This window comes from Dryobates pubescens, chromosome 20, assembly GCF_014839835.1.
Source record: "Dryobates pubescens isolate bDryPub1 chromosome 20, bDryPub1.pri, whole genome shotgun sequence".
Lineage (NCBI taxonomy): Eukaryota > Metazoa > Chordata > Aves > Piciformes > Picidae > Dryobates > Dryobates pubescens.
The window spans coordinates 15,188,903-15,211,975 of NC_071631.1; the positions used below are offsets into that span (position 1 = coordinate 15,188,903).

General features: G+C 38.1%; 1 protein-coding gene across 1 annotated transcript in view; it reads right to left on the reverse strand.

The window, feature by feature from the left end:
- Positions 1 to 23,073, reverse strand: part of TBCD (tubulin folding cofactor D) — a 117,312-nt gene that overhangs the window by 21,475 nt on the left and 72,764 nt on the right. The window contains exons 20-30 of the mRNA XM_009898022.2: positions 22,234 to 22,351; positions 20,794 to 20,854; positions 19,369 to 19,391; positions 12,516 to 12,547; positions 10,048 to 10,110; positions 9,556 to 9,632; positions 8,360 to 8,441; positions 5,907 to 6,025; positions 5,373 to 5,464; positions 4,873 to 5,013; positions 274 to 357 (exon numbers count right to left, since the gene is read on the reverse strand). Of these exons, the coding sequence (XP_009896324.2) occupies positions 274 to 357; positions 4,873 to 5,013; positions 5,373 to 5,464; positions 5,907 to 6,025; positions 8,360 to 8,441; positions 9,556 to 9,632; positions 10,048 to 10,110; positions 12,516 to 12,547; positions 19,369 to 19,391; positions 20,794 to 20,854; positions 22,234 to 22,351 (892 nt within the window). The remainder of the gene's footprint in view (positions 1 to 273; positions 358 to 4,872; positions 5,014 to 5,372; positions 5,465 to 5,906; positions 6,026 to 8,359; positions 8,442 to 9,555; positions 9,633 to 10,047; positions 10,111 to 12,515; positions 12,548 to 19,368; positions 19,392 to 20,793; positions 20,855 to 22,233; positions 22,352 to 23,073) is intronic.

Here is a 23,073-nt window from a genome sequence, read left to right on the forward strand (position 1 = left end):
AGTCTCTCTGAAAAACAGATGCAATATCCTCAGCATCTCTATGGGTGTAAGCTTCATGCACTTGCATCAAAAGCTTCATAGATTGATAGAATACCAGGCTGGAAGAGACCTCAAGGATCATCTATTCCAACCTCTCAGGGTAAGAATGCAGTTTAAATGAGAGTTCTGTCACACTGAGTTAAAGAGGAAATCCACAATATATAAGCAAAGCTTTCTTGTATGGACTGGAATGTAGTTACAGGAGATAAGACACAAAGAGTACAAGTAGCATACATGTTGGCATTAATTAACTCTGCTTCATTCTGCACCAGCAGGAGCGTCACTTCCATTAAACTTGTCATGGCAGCTTCACGCACCCTGTTGAAACAGAGGTCCATTAGTTACAGCAGGATTTATTTCAAGAATGGTACATCAGCAGTTGAGATAGATACTGGCTGAATAAATAAATAAAATAATGAAAGTGGTGACCACTGAGAGATACTATCCAGTTTTTGGGAGGAAGAGGAGGAAGAGTTGTACCTCCAACCCCATTTTCTGAAGTGAAGCCCAGACAGGACCAAGGGTACAACAGTCATCCTAGTTTCCAGGCAAGCCTTCTTCCTCACCACCTTATTTTTAATTCTAGCCAGATGTCATCAGGCTCATTCTTTATTTCAAGAAGGTTACATTTGATAATGATGAGTAATATTTACTGTGCAAGTAGATATATTTAAACCAACATGCTTTGGCTGCTTCAAACAATCCCCTAAAAAAGGCCAGCCCGCAATGTGGCATTCAGATATTTAGGCACTGTTAAAAGTGTCGTATTCTTGTAATTTTTCAAGCTCAGTATTTTCAACATTTAAAAAAAAAAAAAAAAAAAAAAAAAAAAAAAAAAAAAAGGTGACTCAAAATGACTTCAACCTCTGTGCTAAGCAATAGTTTTATGAAGAAGATTAGCTACGGTAATGCTAAGTTGCTCCTGAAGATTTTCTGCCCTCAGAATGTCTAAATAAAACATCAATATATAAAAGATGAAAGCTGTAATTTCAGTTAAAAAATAGAAATCAATATGCTTGTTCTAAACCACACGCTTTGTCAATATATGTGTTATTAAATGTAGTTTCTTTCTTAAGATATGGGCAGTACTATAGTGGATCTTCAAGTGGTTATATGATCCTGCAGAAGACCAGGACCAACCCATTAATCACATTAGTCACTCACAGCAATGTCATCCTTTCTCAGTAATACTTAATCCAAGAGAAGAAAAAGAAGTGAAATACTTGAAAACTTAAACCTCTGTGAAAAGCAATACTCCTGTTTCTGATCCCCACGCTGAGCTGAAAATAGTTGTCTATACAATCTTAAAACTGGGCAGGACATGAGTTATAGTGGTTAAAAAGGTAAGTTACATCATTTTCTCCTAAGCAGCTTAATACAAGTTTGGTCATCTTTCATCAAAGTGTGTTTTCCTAGTTTCTCATATAGTATCTGACTATGAGATATTAGTGTCTAACACCTGTAGACAGATTGGACAAGTCCCAGCAAATAATCTGTCAAAAGAAACAGAGTTTGCATATGGAAAGCAAAGTTGGTTAAACTTTCCCACGATTCCATTAAAGAAAGATAAAAATTGGACACCAAAGACAAGGCCTCTGCAGAGAAATGGCAGCTCTCACCATATCTTTCCATCTTAGTCTATGGTTTAGAAGAAACAAAATGAGAACACACTCATAATTGAGAGACCACAACAGCATTTAGCAGCCAACGGTTTGCTATGAGAAAGGATTTCCCCTCCCCCTTTAATTTACATGTTTCTTGGCTTGATTTTGGCTGGCATTGCTTAAAAACAATCTGAAACTCAAAACACATTAGAATTGTAATGGATGTTGGGAATTGAACTTCCTCAGGATTTCTTTGAAAATTTCCCCTTTGCAGAGTTTTGTTTTGTTTTAAAATTAAGACATAGACAGAAGGCTAAACAACAGGTATGGGGAACTTAAGTGAGAGCTGTCAGATGTGGAAGTTAACTTCAATACTTAATTATACTTCACCAGGTTCTTATCTACTTCAGTATCTCATTCCATTTTGAGAGCAAACAGCTTAATATCTCCTTCCTTTCTCTGACTTCCCACCCTGTATGGTTGCTCTTGCATTTTCTTTCAGCTACACCTCCCTCTCTTGTGTTACCACATTCCCTGAGCCAGACCCATTCACCTCCAGCTTAGGAAAGAGGAGAGGAAAAGCCAAGCTCTTTCTTCCCTTGCACAAGCTGGAATGACCTGCTCTTGATCTTTACTACTTTGCATCCTTGTTTCCTCTTCTACATTTCAGATGTCAAACACACCTACTTTTCTCTGATTTCTTGTCCTGTGTTATTATTTCCCCATCATATGACAACATTAACAGCCAGTGCTGAAGGCTGAGGAGCTGGGGTATTACTACATAAAACAAGAAAAATACAAACACATAAATATTAACTCAGGCTGATCAGAGCAGTCTGGATTATTTGCCCTGTGTATTTTTCCAATGCATTTGTCAATATTGTAGTGAAGTTCCCTGAAGACACAAGCCAAGTTAGTTAAAAAAAGTGCCTAGTACCAACATGGCACAAAATATCTTCCTTCTGCTTTGTGCTGTAGAACTTACACTTCACTTTCTGCTCACAGACAGAGCAGTTACAAGTAACTACTGCAGCTCACACCAGAACCGATGAGATCTCAGTCACCGATAATGACTCTGCAGAGCACAAGCACTAAAGTTTGACAGCAGCATAAACCACCCAATGATTGCTGGCAAAGAAAGCCTCCAGTGTGACACATACTGCGCCAGAAAAACAGTCAACTTTTCCTCCTACATAAGATAACAGTGGGTTGTAAGGTGTGTTATAGTAGCTCCCATTCCTCATGGATTACCATTACATTACAAAATGTTCTTTACAGCACCTGTCCCCTCGTTCAAGCTATGCATTGAGGAGTCCTAAAGAGGAGAATGCCACTGTGATTAAGTCTTTTCTTTTAAAGCAAACCTGGGGCTACCAAATAAAATAAAGAGTGAGCAGGACAGAATTCTAAAACAGATGTAAAAAGAAATATGAGGCTAACCAAAAAGTTCCCAAACTCCCACAATATGTACTTGGCATCAGGTATTACCATGCCAGATCTGAACAGGGATCAGCATGCTATGCATGACTGCTGAAGCTGAATGCAGCCACTGCTCCAGAACTGAGCTGTTTTGCTTGCAGCAGGGAGAAGGGAGCAAGCAACTGAGACTGCTTTGCCCACAGAAAGAAGCATGATAAGCAAGGAGAAGTACACACCCTCGCTGCAAGGCAGCAATTACCCTCACAGGTCACAGCTATCATCTGTGAGCTGTGCGAACTCTGCCACAGCCACAGTGTACCTAGTTTGGAGCCATTCATTTCAGTAATTCTCTGTCTTTCCTACCTTTTGAGTCTCAGCTGCCAGATGAGTCTAAGCTGCCAGTTACAATACAGAAGATGCCACTCAGTTAAACTAAAAGGAAATTGCTTCATGTTCTCATACTAAAGCTGAAAACACCCTTCAAAGAAGAGGACAGTGACTGAAGAAACATCCAAATCAGTTAATTCATACAAACATTCTGCAAGGATATAATGGAAACTAAACACCAAAGCCCTTCATGAGACTCAGCACTGTTAGACAAGAGCTTCTTCACTAAACTGGGAAAATAAGGAAATCTTTTCAGCCAACAAAATTATTTCATGCCAGTACTTTTGAGGCACTCCCTCCTTCCTGTCTGGAATGGAATAAAAGCAGAGCCAGATACTAGATCTGAACAATCAACAGGTTGTTAATTTACAATCCTGAACACCCATCTCTGCACCCTGAGAGGCCTGATGCAGTTGCCAGACAGGTCAAATGTACATTACCATACCACACAAGGAGTGTTACCCATACTGTTAAATAGAGCTGATATTTTCTGTATAGACTCCTACCTAAAGCAACATATTCAGTAATTTCAATTTGTAAATATGCATATACAAGACAAAAATGTGAAGTCTCACTGAAAGCAGCATTTTACTTAAAGTCAATTAAACAACAGACAGATAACCTTAACGCAGCACATTCATTTACTTAGTTATGGCTTCTCTGTACAAGGGTTGTTACTGCTCTGAGCCTTCTGCACAGCAGCAACAGTGTCATGTATTTTAAATCTGCAGATAGTGGATTTATTCCCGAATTATGGTAATTTGAGACTTTCTATTAGCAAATACTATTTCAAGCTAGGCATATCACAAAAATATGACTGCTACAGACAACCTTCTACAGACTTCACATTAGTAGATATATTACTGCAGATCTATGATTTAATCATTCTTGCAGTCTCATAGCTGAAACAATCGAAAGCCTACACTTAGCAAAGAGTCTGTAATCCCCCAGCACAATCGCCATCTCGGGTCGAGTCCCTGGCCTTAACAATCTGCAACTAACACCTGATGCAACTGCTCCCTCTCCTGGCACAAAATCCCCACAACACGGTGTAACAAGAGTTCACCAGGCAAGAGTAAATGACTGATTTGAAAAAAACAGAACTAACGCTTTCAGTCTCTGCACAACTTACAACTAAATACATTCCTGTTATTCACAGAGATAAAACAATGTCAGTCACAAAAGCAGAAGGCAGCTGAACTTCAGCTTAAACCAAAATGGTCTCCATCTTCCTAACTTCCAAGGCAAGGGACAAATTCTCATCAGCCTTTCACTTCCTATTCCTCTTCCCCCAGTGTATTTCTACCTAGACTCAAATCTCCAAAAGCTTGGAGCTGTTTCTAACAGGTTTTGAAATGACAGCAGGTTTTAATCAGATAAAGGCAACAGCTAAGTTTAAGTCTTGGTTTGTAAGGCATCTTACCATCCTCCAACATCTCCTCGGCTGTCTGTGGTGTAGTCATTCACACCACCAAGCAGTGTAGCATAAATCTGAGTAACATTATCTTTGCAGACATATTCTTCCTGGGATCCTTCTCCCTTCACACCCATTGTCTGGCAAACCCTTTTAAGAGAGAAAAACAGAGGGGAAATCACAACACTAGCAAGGAGAAATATTAAGATCACAGCTTTGTTCAGCGGCTTAATAAAAATCCAGTGACATAAAATATTCTAAACACCTCTAGTCAGTTGATCAATCAAAAAACCCACACCACCAGAGTTGTACTCCATTCTCAGATGTGTGATAATCCTCCAAATAACAAGTATTGAGTAACAGAGACATATGCAGTCCCACACTGAAAATGTGTGTATCACAGTGAAAGTGATTTCAAGAATTATGCTAAAGGCTCCCAACAGAAAGCAGAATGAACAGGATTATAAAGAAAAAGTAAAATTAGAGAAAAATGAAGATGATAAACATACTTTGCAATTGCTATTAGGGCATCTCTTCTGGCTGCTGCAAAGCTCACATCTGCAGGAGTAATTAAGGTCACTTTTTTCAAACCTTCCAAAACCTGAAAAAACAAAACCAAACCCCCCACAACGTTTGAGGTATTCAAACCCAATGCATTATTTATGACAAATGTTACATTTCGATCTTGCATTAAAAGAAGCTTGATGATATAGGAAGAGAACTAAGCAGGCAACAGTGTTTGGTTTCTCACTGGGACTTGTCAGCATGCCTCATTTTTCCCTTTGGACAAATGCTGCACAGCAAAGGGATAATTCAGTCTCTGGCTTTTCCATTAACACAATTAAAGCAGGACTAAACTTTAATTATTGGAATGTATGGCAAGCTAAACTCATGATCATTTTCTGGAGTTACTGTACATTAGAATCCAAAACCCTTTCACAAAGACCTTTAATTATGATCATTATTATTTATTTGATTACCACTATAGGTTTCATTTAAAACACATGTGCCTCCTTCTCATTACAACGATTGTATTTGCTCACCTGTTGGAGCCTGCCCTTCAGCAGAAACCTTGGAAGAGCCCCAAGAGCTCGTGAAAAGCCACAACGAATCATTTCCTCCGTGTTTTGCAGTTCTGAAACGTACTGTGTCACCAGCTCATCTAGAAAAAACACAGTTGCAGAGTAAAAAGCAACTACCACATCACCATCATCATGATGATCACAGATTTGGCTAACGAAAAAACACAGCAGATAAAGCTCCCCCCAAAGAGAGCAGCTAGAAAAATTGAGAATTTGTTAAAAATTAAGAAATCAACATTAAAATGATAAAAATTAAAATACAGAGTATCTTTAATTGCCTATAGAAAAAAGGAGAGAGAAAAATTTTGAGATGGTAGCATTACATGATTGAATTCACGTTGTCTAAATATGAAGTCGGATTTTTGGACAGACTAATCCCAGTCATTCAGAGAGAGAAAAATACAAAGTTCCCAATTGAAAAAAAAGAAGTTTTAATGCCTTAAATATCCAAGCAATAAGCACAAATATCTGCACAAACACAGGGGAACAAGTTCTTTTATGTTTCCAGGTGATCATTTTCCATAAATAGACAAGTGTTCAGTGGTTGGAAAGTGATGTCTGTGGATTTGTGAAGGTCAGTTATTTGCCAATTTTCCCTCAGAAAAGTCTTAATTGGACTTAGGGTTTCATCCCACACAGAGATCACACCTCAGCAATGAGCTAACTTCAGAGCACTTTTTATAAGGAGACAACAATAAAGTTGGGCTTTTTGCAGGGACCACTGGCACAGAGATGCTGAGCTCAGATTCCGTACATTGTCACATGTCAAACAGGGACAATGGGATTCCGAGCAGCAGCACAAAGTCACAAGAATAAACTCAATGGGGCAAAAAAAAAGAAACTCAGCAATGAACAAAAGCAATAAGAAAATGAGGGTGAATGAATAAGACACAGGACTTTATCGATGTCATTTTGCTGTTGTCTTTATCCTAGACTTAACAGACAATACTTCCTTTACCACATTTTTCATCTTCTATATTACTCTTCTGTAAAACGTAGAGAAACCCAAGGCACTCCAGAAAGGCTTCTAAGAACAAATGAGATAGCTGCAATAGACAAACTGTGGTTGAAAAAGAAGGAGGATGGTCTTAATTGCCTTACTGGATATGCTCTTTTTAATCCTCAAAGACACAGAATCAGAGATCCTATGGAGATTACATAATTGTGCCATTGCTTACTGTCATCTAAGATTTAAGTGATTGAGCAATATTTGCTAGAGGAACAAAAAAAAGTTACCATAAGAACCTACACATTAATCATAACCCACGACAGACTTTTTTTTTTTTTCATTCCCTATGCAATCAGCAGGCCTCAACTAGTTCCTGACATAAGGAAACTAGGTCTCTGTCCAGAGGTTAGCAATACCTTCACATAAGCACATCTATTATTTAAAAATTCCCAAACCACTGGAGTGTAAGATAGTCTTGAGGCTACAGGAAGATGCAATGCTTGCTTAGACAACAAGATGATCTTAGTATGACTAGGAGAAGTCTTCCCTTAGATTGATGTGAATTTAAGATTGACACTTTAGCCAAATGACATTAAATTAAGACATGACAAGGAGGAAATGAGCAGCTCATTACTTAAAATGGCTTGGTAATTATGCTAGCAAGGGTAATGCACATGTTCATATTCTTCCAAGTCTTCAGCTTCAGAAAACAACATGGTCTATGAAGTATCTACAGTATTAATTTAATACAACCCATCCTGAAAGAATATCAAGAGAAAGCCATCAAAGCCAAACCAGAACATATTAAGACAGAAAAAAATAAAACCAAGAAAAGGTGAAAATAAACAAGAGGCAGAAGAAGGGATTCTATAAAACTGCAGACCTAGATTCAGAATTCCAAATCACTAAAGTTTGTGTTTTCATCTTAATCTGCCAAGCCAAAGTAAAATACTGGTTACATCTTACCAAAAGCTTGTTTCTTTTCTTTCTTCTAATCCCCTTAATCATGTTTAGACCTGCTCAAATTGACTTACCTAAGGCATCTGCATTGTCATTGAATGTCTCCTGCACTGTAGCTTACACACACACACCAAACATCGGGGGGAGTATTCTTAGTAATGGATTTCAGTCCCACAATGTACAGAACTTAATGGTCATTAATAGCTTTCACTGGCACAGAGATGAAAATACACAAGTTTTCTTTCTCTCTTAAAAGATGTTTGGATGTATAATGACACTTCTGTTACCATGTGTGGAAGAGGCTTCAGAGCAGCATGAGGCCAAATAAAAGCATAACCAAGACAGAGCTGACTACAGATTTTTTTTAAAACAGAAAAGATTTCCACCTCACAATTCTTTGTCAGACTTTCTGAAATTATTTAGAGCAAAAAGTTTTGCCTGTATCTATGAATCTGAATACCACAGCCCAATATTTTCTGCCTCTACTGTAAACATGAGTCATTACCCTGTAGAGCTGGATCAGCTTCTCCCTTTTCATTGATGTAATATTCATTACACAGTGCAGCCAGTGCCGAGACTGCAGACTCCTGTAGTAACAAAGGCAAAACTGTGAACTTCATGTGTTTACTAAGGTCACACTTTATGATAACTGTGATTAGAATTAAAAGGTTAAGGAAAAAAGTGGATTATTTTAAAAAAATAATTAATTCTCTCCAGCTACTGATATCTACTTTTTGATTTCCTCCAACTACTGGTGTAAGAAGAGCTGAAGAGGAAATCTATGTAAAGAAAAAGCAGATTCTGCTCCTATTCCTTCAAAAGTACCAGTAAGCTAAACTAATACTTAAGACACTAATAATAATAATGTATCAGCTGCATTTGTCTCAGTTGAATGACGTCCAGAAGGACACAGTATTACAAAAAATATAAATAATTATTTCATCTTCAAAATACTGATACCAGATTGGTGAAAAACAAAGCAGCTTTCCCTAAAAAGTTATTGAAGGGAAACACTGAAAAAAACCCCTAGGACTGAACATTATAAACAACCCCTCCCCGACTGGCAGTGTTCAATTCATGTACATACACCAGCATGAAACACATCCACCAACAGATTTAATATTCAGAATTAGAGTAGCTTGAGATCACAGCAAAAGGATTTGCAACAGAGTTCAATAGAAAATTTAAGCTCATAATCCTGAATAACTCTGGCTGAGGACACCAAAGTTCTTACTGTTAGCAAATGCTGCCCTCAACATATAAGGCCTGAAGACATCATCCAGAGATTCTAATTCTTAGAAAAGTTCTGTGAAAGTACTGAAATATATCTTGCACACATTACAGGTGCACCAAGACATCCTATCAATGTAACCATACCGCTGACAGTGAGCAGCTTCAAGTAACCACCAGCGACTACTCACCACCCACCCACTGTCAATGCCAGCACTTGTCAATCACTCTGTCCAAAGGTACCTACAGGAACGACCTTTGTGACAGCTGTTCAAGCATTCATCAAAAAGTTCCATTTGACTTTTGAAGAATTCAATCTCTTTAGAAAAAGCATAAGCCTTCTTACCAATCTAAGAAGCAAATGTTCAAGTACCCATTAGATTCCTTGGAAAACAATCCACTGACAGAAAGCAAAACTATTTCTAATTCTGTATTTAATGAGCCCACATGAAGGAGAAGGAATTGTTGTACCTTTATGTGCTGTTGTGCTGCACTTGAAACAAGAGGGTGACATTTTAGGCTGTCGTTTATTAACCACTGCCAGCCACCTGCAACAGTAAGGAAGATAAATGGCATTCATTTTTCTAACTCTCCAAATATCAATATTCAATTTTATTTTTCACAAAACCCAGCAGTTCTATAAATTGATCCATTTCTTTGGTTTTCCAAATAAATGAGGTTGTGATTCTCAGTTACTATGGCCATTCCAGTTTGGTTTACAGCATACATAGTGCAAACATTGCCTCTGGTGATGCTGAAAAATTCATGCTAGTAAAGAGCCTCAAAACAAATCTTCAAAGAACATCACCATTTGTTGCAATATCTGTCTATATTTCTGGTATTTTTACATCAGGCCACCCAACCCCTCTAATCTTGGTTCTTTGAAAAAAACATCATTTGTTAATACTTTAGCTTAATGAGTAACTACTAAGATAATGGAAGGTCATTTAAAAGGTGACATACCGATTATCGGATCTCCTCTAAATGGCATTTTTGACAGTGACAACTTTTCAATTAAAGTGCAGACTGTAAGAAAATAAATTTGATAACTGGATAAATGCAAAAAAAAAGAAAAAATAAGAAAAAAAAAAGGATAAATTACAGCAATTTTGAAGACACAACCACATTAAGATACATTAGCATTACTTTTGCAAATAGAAGTCCAAAACACATGAGATTAGAAACTAAAAGGGAATTATATTGGTGATTCTTACAAGGGTTGTGATCATTTTCATCAGGGTGTCCAGCAATAGGACAAGGGGGAATGGTTTCAAGCTAAGGGAGAGTAGGTTCAGACTGGATCTTAGGAAGAAATTCTTCAGTATGAGGGTGGTGGGACTCTGGAATAGGTTGCCCAGGGAGGCTCTGGATGTCTGCTCTCTGGGGGTGTTCAAGGTCAGGTTGGATAAGGCCTTCAGCAACTGAGTGTAGTTGAGAGGTTTCCCTGCCCATGGTGGAGAGATGGAGCAGATATCTGTAAGGTCCCTTCCAACCTAAGCCATTTTATGATGATTCTATACAACAGAAGCTGCAATGCAGTAACTGATGTCTGATATGAATTAGTCCCATCATTTATGCATGCCCACTGCACAGTGCTATGGTTTTTTTTTCCCCTCTGCCATTTAAGGTGCATATGTACATATCAGGCACCTTTCTGTTTCTCTACCAGTCTGTAAATATGTATCACTATAATATCACTAATAAGCCAACCTGGATAAAGATAACCTTATAGCCACTAAAAAACTATTCAAATATAGACAAAAGGTTTTCCTGCTTCTTAGCATTCTGGGGGGCCTTTAGGGTGAGGCATCTATTCCCTGCACAGTGCTAGGAGCTATACAATTACACATAGCTTTATTTGCTTTGATACTTGGAACACAAAAGAATGTCACTTCAATAATTAAGTTCTCATTATTCCAAATGTATACAATTAAATGGGTTCTAAGCTTACAACACCCCTTTCAGAACAGCAGTTTCAAGGCTGTTTTGGGGAGTAGAGATTAACACACTAAACACTGCAAGCTTTTAGTGTACAATAGACTGCATTGCTCAAATGAAAACTCAGCACTTGGGGAATACAGTATCATTAACCTCCTGGTGATGAGTTCCAATACAGCAGATGGGTATAAATTCATACTCACTATCTAACTGCTTTTGAGTTGGTGGAGGGCTGGTGGAGAGGAAGGAAAGAACAGAACAGGCTACTGTATAATGCCACCTTTTTGTTTTCCTCTCCTCCCACAACTTAATCTTTGAATCTTACTCCAGGCTCCATACACAGTTCATCATCATCTTCATTTATAATCAACTTAGTGGGTTCCAAATCTACTCCTGAATTCAGTTCTCACTATGGTCATGTCACACAATCAGGCTCCCTGTGCTGTAATTCCATTCAATATTGTATGTCAGCTCCTTTGTTCTAATATTTATTCACAGACAAAGTTAAGTACTATGTGACTAAACCCAAGTCTCTAAGGAGGGTTCCTCCTTAGTTCTCTACCCTTCTTCATGCTCTATTGTGGTTCAGACCATCATCTTCATTAGACATGCAGGCAATCTGTGGAACATTTTCAATTCTTCTCTTATTCCACCTACACAGCTGTATCATGCCAATATACTGTCATTTGTACTTCTCCAAAATGATGAAATACTGCCCTGATTAAAAGCTAAACCATACTACAACAACCTACCTTTTCTTTCAGCCTGCAACATCAGATCCCAGACTGCAAACTCATTCAAAGACTGCAGAAATCCACTTGTCCCCTTCACCCCTTCTATTTGATCACTCTTCCATCTTGGTACTGAAACCCCTTTCCCCACTAAGTTTGGATGGGCAAGCCATCTTCAAAGCTGGCATCTGCTATGTAGCATTGCTTTTAACTCATGAGCTGGAAACTCAAGTTGGTGTAATTTCTTTATCCACCCAGGCTACCTGGATGGATTATTTTTTCTGCAAAGCCTTTCCTTTAAACATTGATTCTCTATGTAACAGTCTTCAAAATCAAGGGGAACTTCCCATCATCTCTGCTGTGATATGACAATTCTCCTATGGTCTTTCTTCTTCACTTTGCACACACAAGTATTATGATAAAATCAGTTACATGATGGCATCTGCCTTAATGGACAGATCATAACTCTTCTGGAGAGGAATCCAAATCAATAAAGGAAGCCAATTTAGCTCTGAAGAAAGTTCAGTGTGCAACAATGGAAGCAGAGAATGCATGACATAAACCCAAGGGTTATTCACAAATGTGCTGGCAACCAAAGCTTGGTGTACCTGCACTCAGATTGGCCTCCAAGCTTTGTATTTTTGTCATTACTGTGCAGACTTCATTTATGCATTATTCAACACAAAACAAACTGGAAAAAAGCAAACAGAAGAATTCATTATTGCACATATTCTGCTTTCACACCACAGCTGTGATACTCACCAGCTGGTCTCATCAACTCTCCACCCAAGCCCCTGCAAAGCAAAAACAAGAGTCCTTAGAGAAGAATCTGCTACAAGCAGAGTGCATTGCCTGATGAGACAAAACCCTTCAAAACTATTTCAGAATGAAAGCAGATCACAAAATACCTGCAAGTCTTGTACTTGACCAACTCCAAAACACTTCTTTTCAAATCAACTGCTGTCTCCACTTCAGCATGATTTATATAAAACCTTCCTGAATATTTAACTGTTTTTCTTCCAATAACACAGCCCCAGTCTTTTTTTTAAATGTGAATAATAAAAGACTCAAGTACATTTTGCTTTTCTTTTCACTTGCTTGAAAAGCATTCCAAACCTGTGGTATTTGCCACATGACTTTTCAATCATACAGTCTCTATGAGCTTCTGAGTTCCACAACTGAAAAGCAATTACAACCCATTTTTAAACAAAATCTTCGTCTCTGGAACATTAAATAGAAACTTCGCTCACCAGTTCCTGCTTTCACAAAAGTTAACTGGTTTACCTTCCTGGCAAAGTTCACCCCCATTCTCTCACCACCTTTTTCACTGCTGAAGCCCCATCCCAGGTAATTCTGCATTCATCACCACAAGTGAGAGGGTAAAAATTTCTAATATGTCAGAAATGGCTCGAGAAGATTCAGATCCTTCCTGAAGTGTGTGTTACACACAGATGGTCTCACTGGCTTAAACCTCAGGGTTATCCAACCTAGTTATACTGCCTGAACATTAACCTGGTTACTGACAGCACTAGGAGGAGAAAGTCTGAACTGGGCAGAAAGTGGGGAGAGGAAGAAGCCTCCTGAAATGGCAGGGCCAATTTCAGTTCTTCAGCCTCTTATGTCTCCAGGCAGAGACACCTCCTCATCCTGCTGAGCAATGTCTGCTGGTGACATGGATATCCCTAAGGTGCCACGAGCACTGCTTGGGGTATTCTGTTCAGCGTCACCTTCTGTGGCTTAATTTTTCCATTTTATGAACCTTTGACCCCTGCCCTTCCTTTGGATATTTCCTCCCTCAACTCCTTATTCTTGTCTGCCTTCACTTCTGCTGGAGTATTTCCTCCCTGAGGTATGCCAAACCCTTAATCACCTGTTTGCATGGCCATGCTCTGGCAGAAACTCTCAGCAAGGGGAGGAACAACAAAGGCTTTTATGTTTATTTGCTTGGTTGTTGTTTTTTTTTTTTAAAAACCTTTTCTTCCCTCCTCTCCTCTTGCCTCCCCACAATAAAATTAGTAGCTATGCTCAGAAGGCAAACTTAGCAACCCAAACAACTCTGAGAACTTTGTTCTCCAATTTATTCTTTTATACGAGCTTCAAAAGCCTAAACATTTTGAACTAGTTTTTCCATTCTGTACAAGTAGGTGCCTCCTGTAACATGCACTGGAGTTTCTGACTGCTCAACAGTTCCTTTGGTTTTTCAGGTAACACAGAAATGCCAGATCCACAATATTCTCATTTGCCTTAGATCAGCACTTCCTTGAATTGGGAAACTTTTGCTTTTGACAATCAATATATTAAGCTCAATGTTATAATCCACAGCTCAAGTTTATCATCGTATGAAACAAGCACAGATTCCACCTCCCCATGCTGATAAGGTCTTTGTATTATCTACCCCACCTCCCTGCATCTGCCATGTTGTCTGCTGCCCAGATTCTAAAAAATTTAAATCAGAATAAAGAGAAGTGATGCAAGGAGTCAAGATAGTGGCAAAACCAGAAGGATAATGTGGCAAAGGCTTGCTTCCTCTTCAGCATTTCTTTTCCCCTCATTTTGTCTTCACCCATTCCTTTGCTTTTGTCTGTTGTCCTGCTGCAAATGAGCATAAAATAACGATCTTTTATATGTGTTTGGTGTGCAACAGAGACTGCTGATGCAAGGACTGAGATATGGACTTCTGTTCCAACTACAAAGCAAGAACTGAGTCATAAAGGCTGCTCTTCTCTACTTCTTCACATGCCAATAAGGAAGTCAGGCCACTTAAAGCTACTCTTATGTTAATAATTTGACAGCTATCCCTTCCTTTGGCATTACATCAACTCAATTTAATTTCTGAGTTTAAAGCTTGACTGAGGATTGCTGTCCCTGTTGAAGAATGAAGAATGGTGGCAGTGATTTGCATGGTAACATTTCCGCGTAATGCAGACACTACAATGGAAGCTGCCTGTGAGGCCACTGCGGTACCTTGTGTCCTCTGCAATACAGGTCAAGTTATTTTTTACCAAGACATTGTGGTAGGGCCATCACTGTATGTAAAATTTCTCCCCCTGCCACAGCTCCTGCATGTTTCAGTTTTAAGAACTGGAAATTCAATAACCATCCTAGATCTCTCCCCAGTCAAACACGATGTGTGTGCATCTTTCTATTAACTTTATCTCGCTCTGCAGGATTTCACTGAATTAAAAAGATATGGATCTACTTAACCCAGAGATTTTGAATTCTGCTGTACAGTCAGTATTCTCTCTTTTTTCTTCCAAAGACACAGCCACAATTGCATCACATTATTATATGTACTTGTTTCAAGGTTTAATTATTAATTCAATTTGTAAGTTGACTGATGCGGTGCCCAGGCCCCATGAGCTCCTAAGCATTCCTTCCTGTGTGTAGTTCCACAGCAATGCTTCTCCCCTGGAAACATCTTAGGATGAGTTACAATTTACTTGTGGAAAATATAATAAAAACATATATAATCCCTTGTAGAACTGATAAATGGAAACTACTGACCTAAGAACATTGGTGTGCTAAAATCACATAGGCCTGAATCAGAACCAATGACAGTGCTGACATCAGTACCTGCAGAACTTCCAAGGTACTTCCATAGATTATTTTTATAATGATTTAAAACTTGCTTTTCCTGAGAAGTTCAGAATCAATCTTTAAGATTATAAAAATAATATTGCCTGAAGCTGTTTAGAATTGGATAGCACCTATGCCTTCATAAACACCTGGATCTGAAGTTCAAATTACTGGAATAGCTGAAGAGATTCACTTGCAAATATTCATCTTCCGGGAAACTAAGCACACCTGCTGAACATCTCCATATGAATAGTAACCAACTGTTTTCCATGGGAACTCTTTGTCCCAAAGACAAGTGAGCTACCTTGAGAGCTCCAAATTTTACACCTGGTGGGCATTGGAAGTCCCAAATGGATTTATTACAAGCCACACATAGGAGGAAAGAGATACCTCCGAGGACAGATGAGCACACTGTGCATTTAATGAAGCTTTTATGATCATCCCTTGAAGATGCAGAGAATGAACTACACCAAGATGACAATCACTTGTTTTTAAGTTACTGCAAATTGATATGCTGACCATACATGTTTTGTATTGCATCTTAACACCAGAAGACTACACGTGCAATCCTGGCTCTATGGAAGTAGGAGCTTTCTCAGGGATTTCAGTTAGTAGCAAAATAATTTAATCTTCTAACTCTTCATAACATAATATGGCACAGCCTCTTAGAGCAAAAAAATAATTTAAACTTGGAAGAACTGTTAAGATGAGCTTTGTTGCAAGGCTGGAATTATTTGCTGATTAAGTTAATATGTCTAAAAACCTCTTCTACGAAGATGACTGCCAAGAAACATATTTGCCCTGAAACCATCAAGATTAGTTGCAACCTTAAAGGTTTTTTTAAATGAGACAAGTTTCTCTTTTGCCTAGCACCTGTCAACACCCACAGGCTACCTCACTCTTTTGGAAAAGCTTGAAGTCTGAAGATGCAGGTCCAGCTTACACTGATTGCTATTCAAAAAACCTAAAATTGCTCATCTCACACAGCTGACAGTGTAATATACGCAGCCAGTCAATCCGTATGTTACAAGAGTGAGATCAGAGTAAAACTCAGCATGCAGCACATTGCACTGGCTGAATCACCCAGTGTGGGAGTCGCTACCAAACACTGTGCATCCTGTCATAGCCAGCTCTGATGGGAACCCTGAAGGCCCAACAAATAGAACACTTGCTGAAATACAGAAGTGCAGTGCAACTACCTGGAAGAAGCCCAGCACATCTATCTGCAACACTTCCACATCCGTCCCTGAACTATTCTGTTACCCAACTCTGTTAGCTCTACACTAGTATGATAGCTCTACACTATCAGACTGACTATAAGGAGGAAGGTAAAAACATCTCTTCAGTTGAATGTTCATCAAGAACATTCTATCAGATGATGCACTTTTAAAGAATCTGAACAGAACTACTATTAAAAATACTTTTTTTCTTGAGAACTTTTCTTATTGAGAAGTAGGACAAGGCTTTAGATGTACTACAAAAATGTATCTCCACAAAACCCCATATACTAGCCGTGCTGGTTCAGTAGAAGCTTAATCAAACTGACCATTAACACTGTGTTTAAACTGTCAGATTGCCCTCCTATTCCAAGTAAGACAGATGCCACAAGTTTTTGTCTTAGTTTCTTAAATATAAACTAATGTTTAAAGATAATAAAATGCAGCTCAATTTTTGTAACTCTGTAACCCAGAGAGATGAAAACAGACACAACAAATACCCTATTTAAGTGGGATGGTTTGCATATGACTTGCTGTAACTAGTGCCCATTGAATAGAGAAAAGCAGGCTCACTGCGCAATACTCAACTGGAAGTGCTCATGCAAACACTTAAACCAACCAGCTCCTCAAGACAAACTAGTGTATCAAATGTGTCAGAATCAGGACTCATGGAAGGAAGTAGTTACTGATGTGCCTGGACTTGCTTTCTCCTTTTTCAGACGGCTATGGTAAACCCAGAAAAGGATTTCTCCAGGAAGACACAAAAATACTTGCATTTGTGAACAAATGTTCATACAGTAGAGGACAGGATCTTCTACAATTAACATAAACACCTTTGATTGCTTCAGCTGTGCTCCAAACTGAGAGACCAGGCAGTGTAACTCAAAATTTGGGCTGTCTCCTGTCTGAAGGATAGTTCATGGCTATCACTCAAAAGCAGACTGGAGACATTACGAGAGCTGCTGAATGAAGTAAGCTGGTTAGTTATACGAGGGTCTTCACTACAGCACTTGGGCTTCGTTGAGGCGAAATACTTACAGATTCAATGGAATACTAAGCACTAAGCAATTAAGAAACTCAGGCAGGACCCATTTTCCAGCTTACAATTTATAAATGATATCTTTGAAACCAACCAAATAAATCACAGCACTTTTTATATTTTAGATCCCTTTCCCACTTCCTGCAAAGACCTTGATCGATGCATCTTCACCCGTTTGGTGTGCAAAATACCTAATAAACAACTGAGATATGTGGCCTGATGCTTTTTGTTAATGCAATACAAAAACTAGAAACACAAATAAAACAGACAGGTTTTCAACATTCCTAGGAGATGCTGTTACACCGAAAATTCCCAGTAGCAATTTCTCAAATGGAAATCTTTGGAATATTACACACAATAATTACTCATCACGAAACAAGTTTGGCTTGTTCCGCTAAATGCTTGCCCAGCAATACTCAAATTGCTGGTTTGTTTTTATAACCTAGTTTATTTTTCTTGTCCTATTTTAAAATACTACATGCATAACAATATTTTAAAATATGGATTATAGCAGACATCTCTGTCTCAGCCTAAGGAACAGAGTAAACAGCTGTGAAGCAGTTTTGCTTGGAGTTGAATTAGAAGTCTTATCTAGAATGAAAACATTTCTGTAGGCATCTTATAAATACCATTAAGTGCAAGAAGTGCACATTATGACAAAAACAAATTACACCCAAGCTCCACCCTGACATTAAAGAATTTATAGGAGCCAAGACAGCCACCCACAAAGACACTAATATACAGTATCAGCATTAAAACCATCTGCCAGTGCAAGCTAACTTTGGAGAGGAAGTTTCTCATCAGTATGTACAACCCTCAAGAAATAAATTCTGAAGAAATAAATTTTAACATTTTCTCAGAATGTTTCAGGATACAAAAAACTTACATAAAAATTCTTGAAACTATAATTAACCATTAGACAACAAACTAACAAAGTCTATTTGGTTTAGACATGTCATGTGCAAAGAACTGCCCTAAACTGCCCAAAAGCTCAATGAATTTGGCAGTTAAAGCAGAAAAAAAATTCCTCATCTGTATATACAATCATTAGGGAATACAAGTCATTAATTATGGTCTGCTTTCCTTAAATTTAGGAACAGACTCTGAAGTCACATACCAGTTTTAATTCACATTTACTTAACAGTTACTTAGGCAAACTTCCTTTATTTCCTGGAAGCTTCAATAAATAGGAAACAAAACAACTCAGTGAAACCTCATTTACACTTTTTCTTTGGCATCAAACCTTTTGTAGTACTCTTGGCCTACTCATTACACAGGATGAAGAAAGTAATTCTGGAATTTAGACAGAAGCTCCTTTTAAAAAATAAATAAATAGTGGACTCATTAACTTATTAGTTAGAGGTCATTTCTATAGACCTGTCTGAACCATACACATACTGCAGTACAGGTGAATAATGGGAAAGAAATTCATTACACACTGCTGCAGCCATGGATTACTGAGCGGGTTCTCTTTAACATTCTTTCCTTTCTTCAACTGCCTCTGTCACAATACTGAGACCAGTACTTACCACTTTCCCATTAATCTAACATGCCTGTGAGTCGTACTCTCTAAGCACCACAGCCATTACAAACCAACATCAGCCTCTGTAATAGGCAGGCAAAGCCAAAAGAATGCATGTGCTTGCCTTCTGATGAACCAGGAGAGACAGGTAGTCTACACTACAATAGGGGTAACTATCTTCTGCAAACCAAAGAACCCCAGGATCCTACTACTTCATTACTTCTAACTGATAGTTCCCAATAGGAAAATCCATTTTCTTACCTGTACAACTGACGACTGCAAAGCTGAGGGGAGAAAACAAAAAGAAAAGCAACCAAGATTAATTTTAGCAGAGTTTGCTTGATGTGCTTTCATTTTTCCCACTCCCATGCAATGTCTCTATGCTATATACTGTAAGCAACACTTCAGATTATTGTAAAAATAATATTCAACAGAAAAATCTTTAAAAATTTCTGTCCCCCCCTTTGAATTCTACATTTAAAGAAAATCATCTTATCCTATTCATAAAGCACTCATTTTAATTCCAAGTCCTAGCTGCTCCTACACATACCCTGGAAGCTAGTTTGGCTTTTGAAAATACTTTTGCCTCCATGGTTTATCCTTTTGAAGTTTTGATATGCTACATTGTCTGAAAACTGAAAACAACTGTTAGCTACACATTAAACAGGAAAACAGTACACAAAAATTCAAATGTGACTGAAAAACAGTATCTCATTGCTAATACTGCAGTAGGCCATCTTCAAAACTCAGAGATGACCAAATTTGTGTATTAAAAAAATCCAAATCCATATTTTCAAAATGAAAGAGTTCACACCAGCTTTACAGATCAATTATAAGAACAGATTACAGCAGACACTGCTGATCAAGCCTTCAGGCTTTTCAACATAAGAAAGTTAAACAAGGGCAAAGATGCCTTTTCAACCTGCTTTCCCCTATGCACAAAATTAAGCAAGCACCTATGTGCTTGAAAGCTTACTGGGGAAATGGTGAAGCCTGATCTAGAACTAAAGGTAGTGCAGATCCTGCAGAAAAAAAAATGTAGCAGTACAAATAGTGAAGTATTGTCTGTTCCACAAGATGAAAAGTCAAAGAAACCCACTCAACAACGTGGGATGACTATTAAAGGGATAAGTTGGGCAAAATAACTTCTGTACAAGTACTTTAAATTGCTATGAGCGGAACACGAGTGAAATACAGAGCATGACTTTTAAAGCATGTAAACAGCTAAATTATGGATGCAAGGACTTAGCAATGAAATCCTAATAGAGAAAAGAGAAATAATAAAAAGGAAAGAACATATTCACTGGGAAACCTCTCAAACATGGTCACTTTAAGGCAATGGCCATACATCTATCTGCAAGGCACTAACTGTGTAGGTATATAAAGGGAGAAGAAACATGAGGGGAAACAAAAATAAAGCCAAAACCCATGCAGAAGTCTACCATACAAGTGTTGGGGCTAAAAAGCTGACAGAATAGATAACAGAAAATTACACTGGAGTAAGATGCACAGTCAAGGACATGCAGCTGACCACATGTCTGGAGTCTGTGTCCAAATCCCTGTTTGTGACATTGTTTACTTTTATCAAGGGGAAGAGGAACTTGGAGAACAACTGTCCTAACTGGAAATGTTTGAGAAATAATACAACATAGCAGATAAAAAGATACATTTACACTTGCTACAAACCTCTTGATGGATTTGTTTAAGTCCCTCCAATGATTTTTCATTGAAATAATATGTTATAGATCTGTAAAGGTACACAACATTTTAAAGATTGATTTCCTAACCATGCCATAATATTTTTTTCTTCCACAATTACACTGTGCTTTGAATCAGAAAGCAAATCATTTCCAAACTCTATGCAACAGAAATATGCAATATTTAAAAGATTTCAGCAAACATATCAACATAAGTGCTTTCTTTATCATGGAGCAAACTCATTCTTAAAAGAACTGGCTAATAACATTACAATCGTTATAACCCTACAATATTATTATCACAAGTAATCCTTCTTCGCTCAGTCGCATTTTTGGACTCCGTATTTCTGTGGTTTTTACAATTTCAAGTACTTCCCACTACTAAAAATTGTCTGCATTTTCTTCTCTAACTTTTCAACATACTTGAAAAAAGGAAATATTAACTCAAAATCTTTTGATAGAGACTGCCAGCAAATACTGTTTCTATTTGTCAATAATTAAAGCCACAGCAATGAGTGCACACTTTTAATAGCATGAGCTCAATATATTTAGCCTGTACAAACAATGAGAACATGGAATTTGTTAAATGTCACCACTTTAGATATCATGGTATGATTGCATCAAAATGTGCTCAGAAGTGAAATAAAAAGGTTAATTAGAGAGTAATTATCCAACTTCTGAATGAAAATGATCCCCAAAGTCTGCTCTTTGTACTTATGATTCCTATAGAACTCTATTCATTTTCAGTGAAGTTTACACTCTGGAGTCTTGTTTTCCACTGCCTTGATCTTAAACTGAACTCATCTCAATTTAAATCATGCTAGTAAAACATTCTACTGATAGCACAACCTTCAAATTCTATTTTTTTACAGTACAGATTTTCTTTCTTGTGAAAGAAAGAAAAAGTAAATTACTCATTTCTTTAATGACATCATTAAAGACTTTTCCAAATAATCCTGTCAATTATTCTGGCTTCATCACCCACATGTAATAGGGGTGTGTGTGCACATACACCCGTAGATACCTCTCTCTCTGGACCAACACTCACCCGCAGCAATTAAATCAGTCCAACTCAATAAGCTGCTTGAGGAGATGTTTCTCTAATACTGAAGACAAAACCTGCTGTCCTCTTCCCAGGAACACCACATTCTTCTGGTGAATGGGGGGTTTAATCTATCCTAAATTATGACTTTGAACTCTCCAAGCAGGGCAAGCAAATGATCTCACTTTTCTGATGATGAATTCAGACTTAAGTTTATAACATCAATGAATAAAATATGAAAGCTTGGCACGACTGACCAAAACAAACAAAAAATCAATAGAAAAAGAAGTTTAGTAAGATAGACATTTCCATAATTATATTCAGGAAGCTTTCAATAGAGCAGACATGAAATGGAAATCGGTAGTCAAGATAATCTTGCATTTATACCTATTATTCTCCTCTGCTAGTTTACAGAGTGCATGGGTGATCTCAGCACAGGCAAGAATTGCCCCATGGCGTGTGTGCAGATCTGTGCCCACTGATAAAGGCAAGAGTCTTGGCAAAACTGAAAGAGATCAAATAATTTATTTTTAAAAAACAAACAAAAAACCCAAAGCAGAGTTACACATCACAGTTTTAAATGTCTGCCTAGAAATAATACAGGAAAATAAATTCCAGACAGTCAGGCCAATATATCCTGGCCATGATATGAAACCCAAATTTCAAATATGTAAGTAAATGCCAACAAAGCAGAGTGAACCACACCAGGAAATTTTGTACTCACAACTACCTCTCTGTTTGGAGTAAATAAAATAACATACTTGCTATTAGGCACTGGGCCAACTGAGCAGTAAGGCAAATGGGGCTTGTACTTCCATGGAATTCTACTGCCATGTAAACTGCCACCTTCCCAATCCACCCTAGGGAGCCCAGGTAAGATCTGTAACTAGAGGTTCACTCAGGTGTCAGCTGCTGTCTTTCAGCCATATTAAAATGCAGCCAACATCCTCACAATCATGAGTGATCTGAGCAAAGGATCCTGAATTGACACTGAGAAGCATCTGATTACACACACCCCAGTCAAAAAGGAATTCTTCTGAAGATGTCAGACTGGACAAGACAAAACAGATCCCCCCACCCTTGACACCATCAAAGCCATATCAACAAAGCAAAAGCCAGGAATTCAAAGGCTGAATTGTTGCAACAGAAATACACCCATTTATTCATCCCAGAACTGGAAGGGACCAGGGTAGGCAAATAACTCAAGTCCAGTTCCCAGTAAAAAAA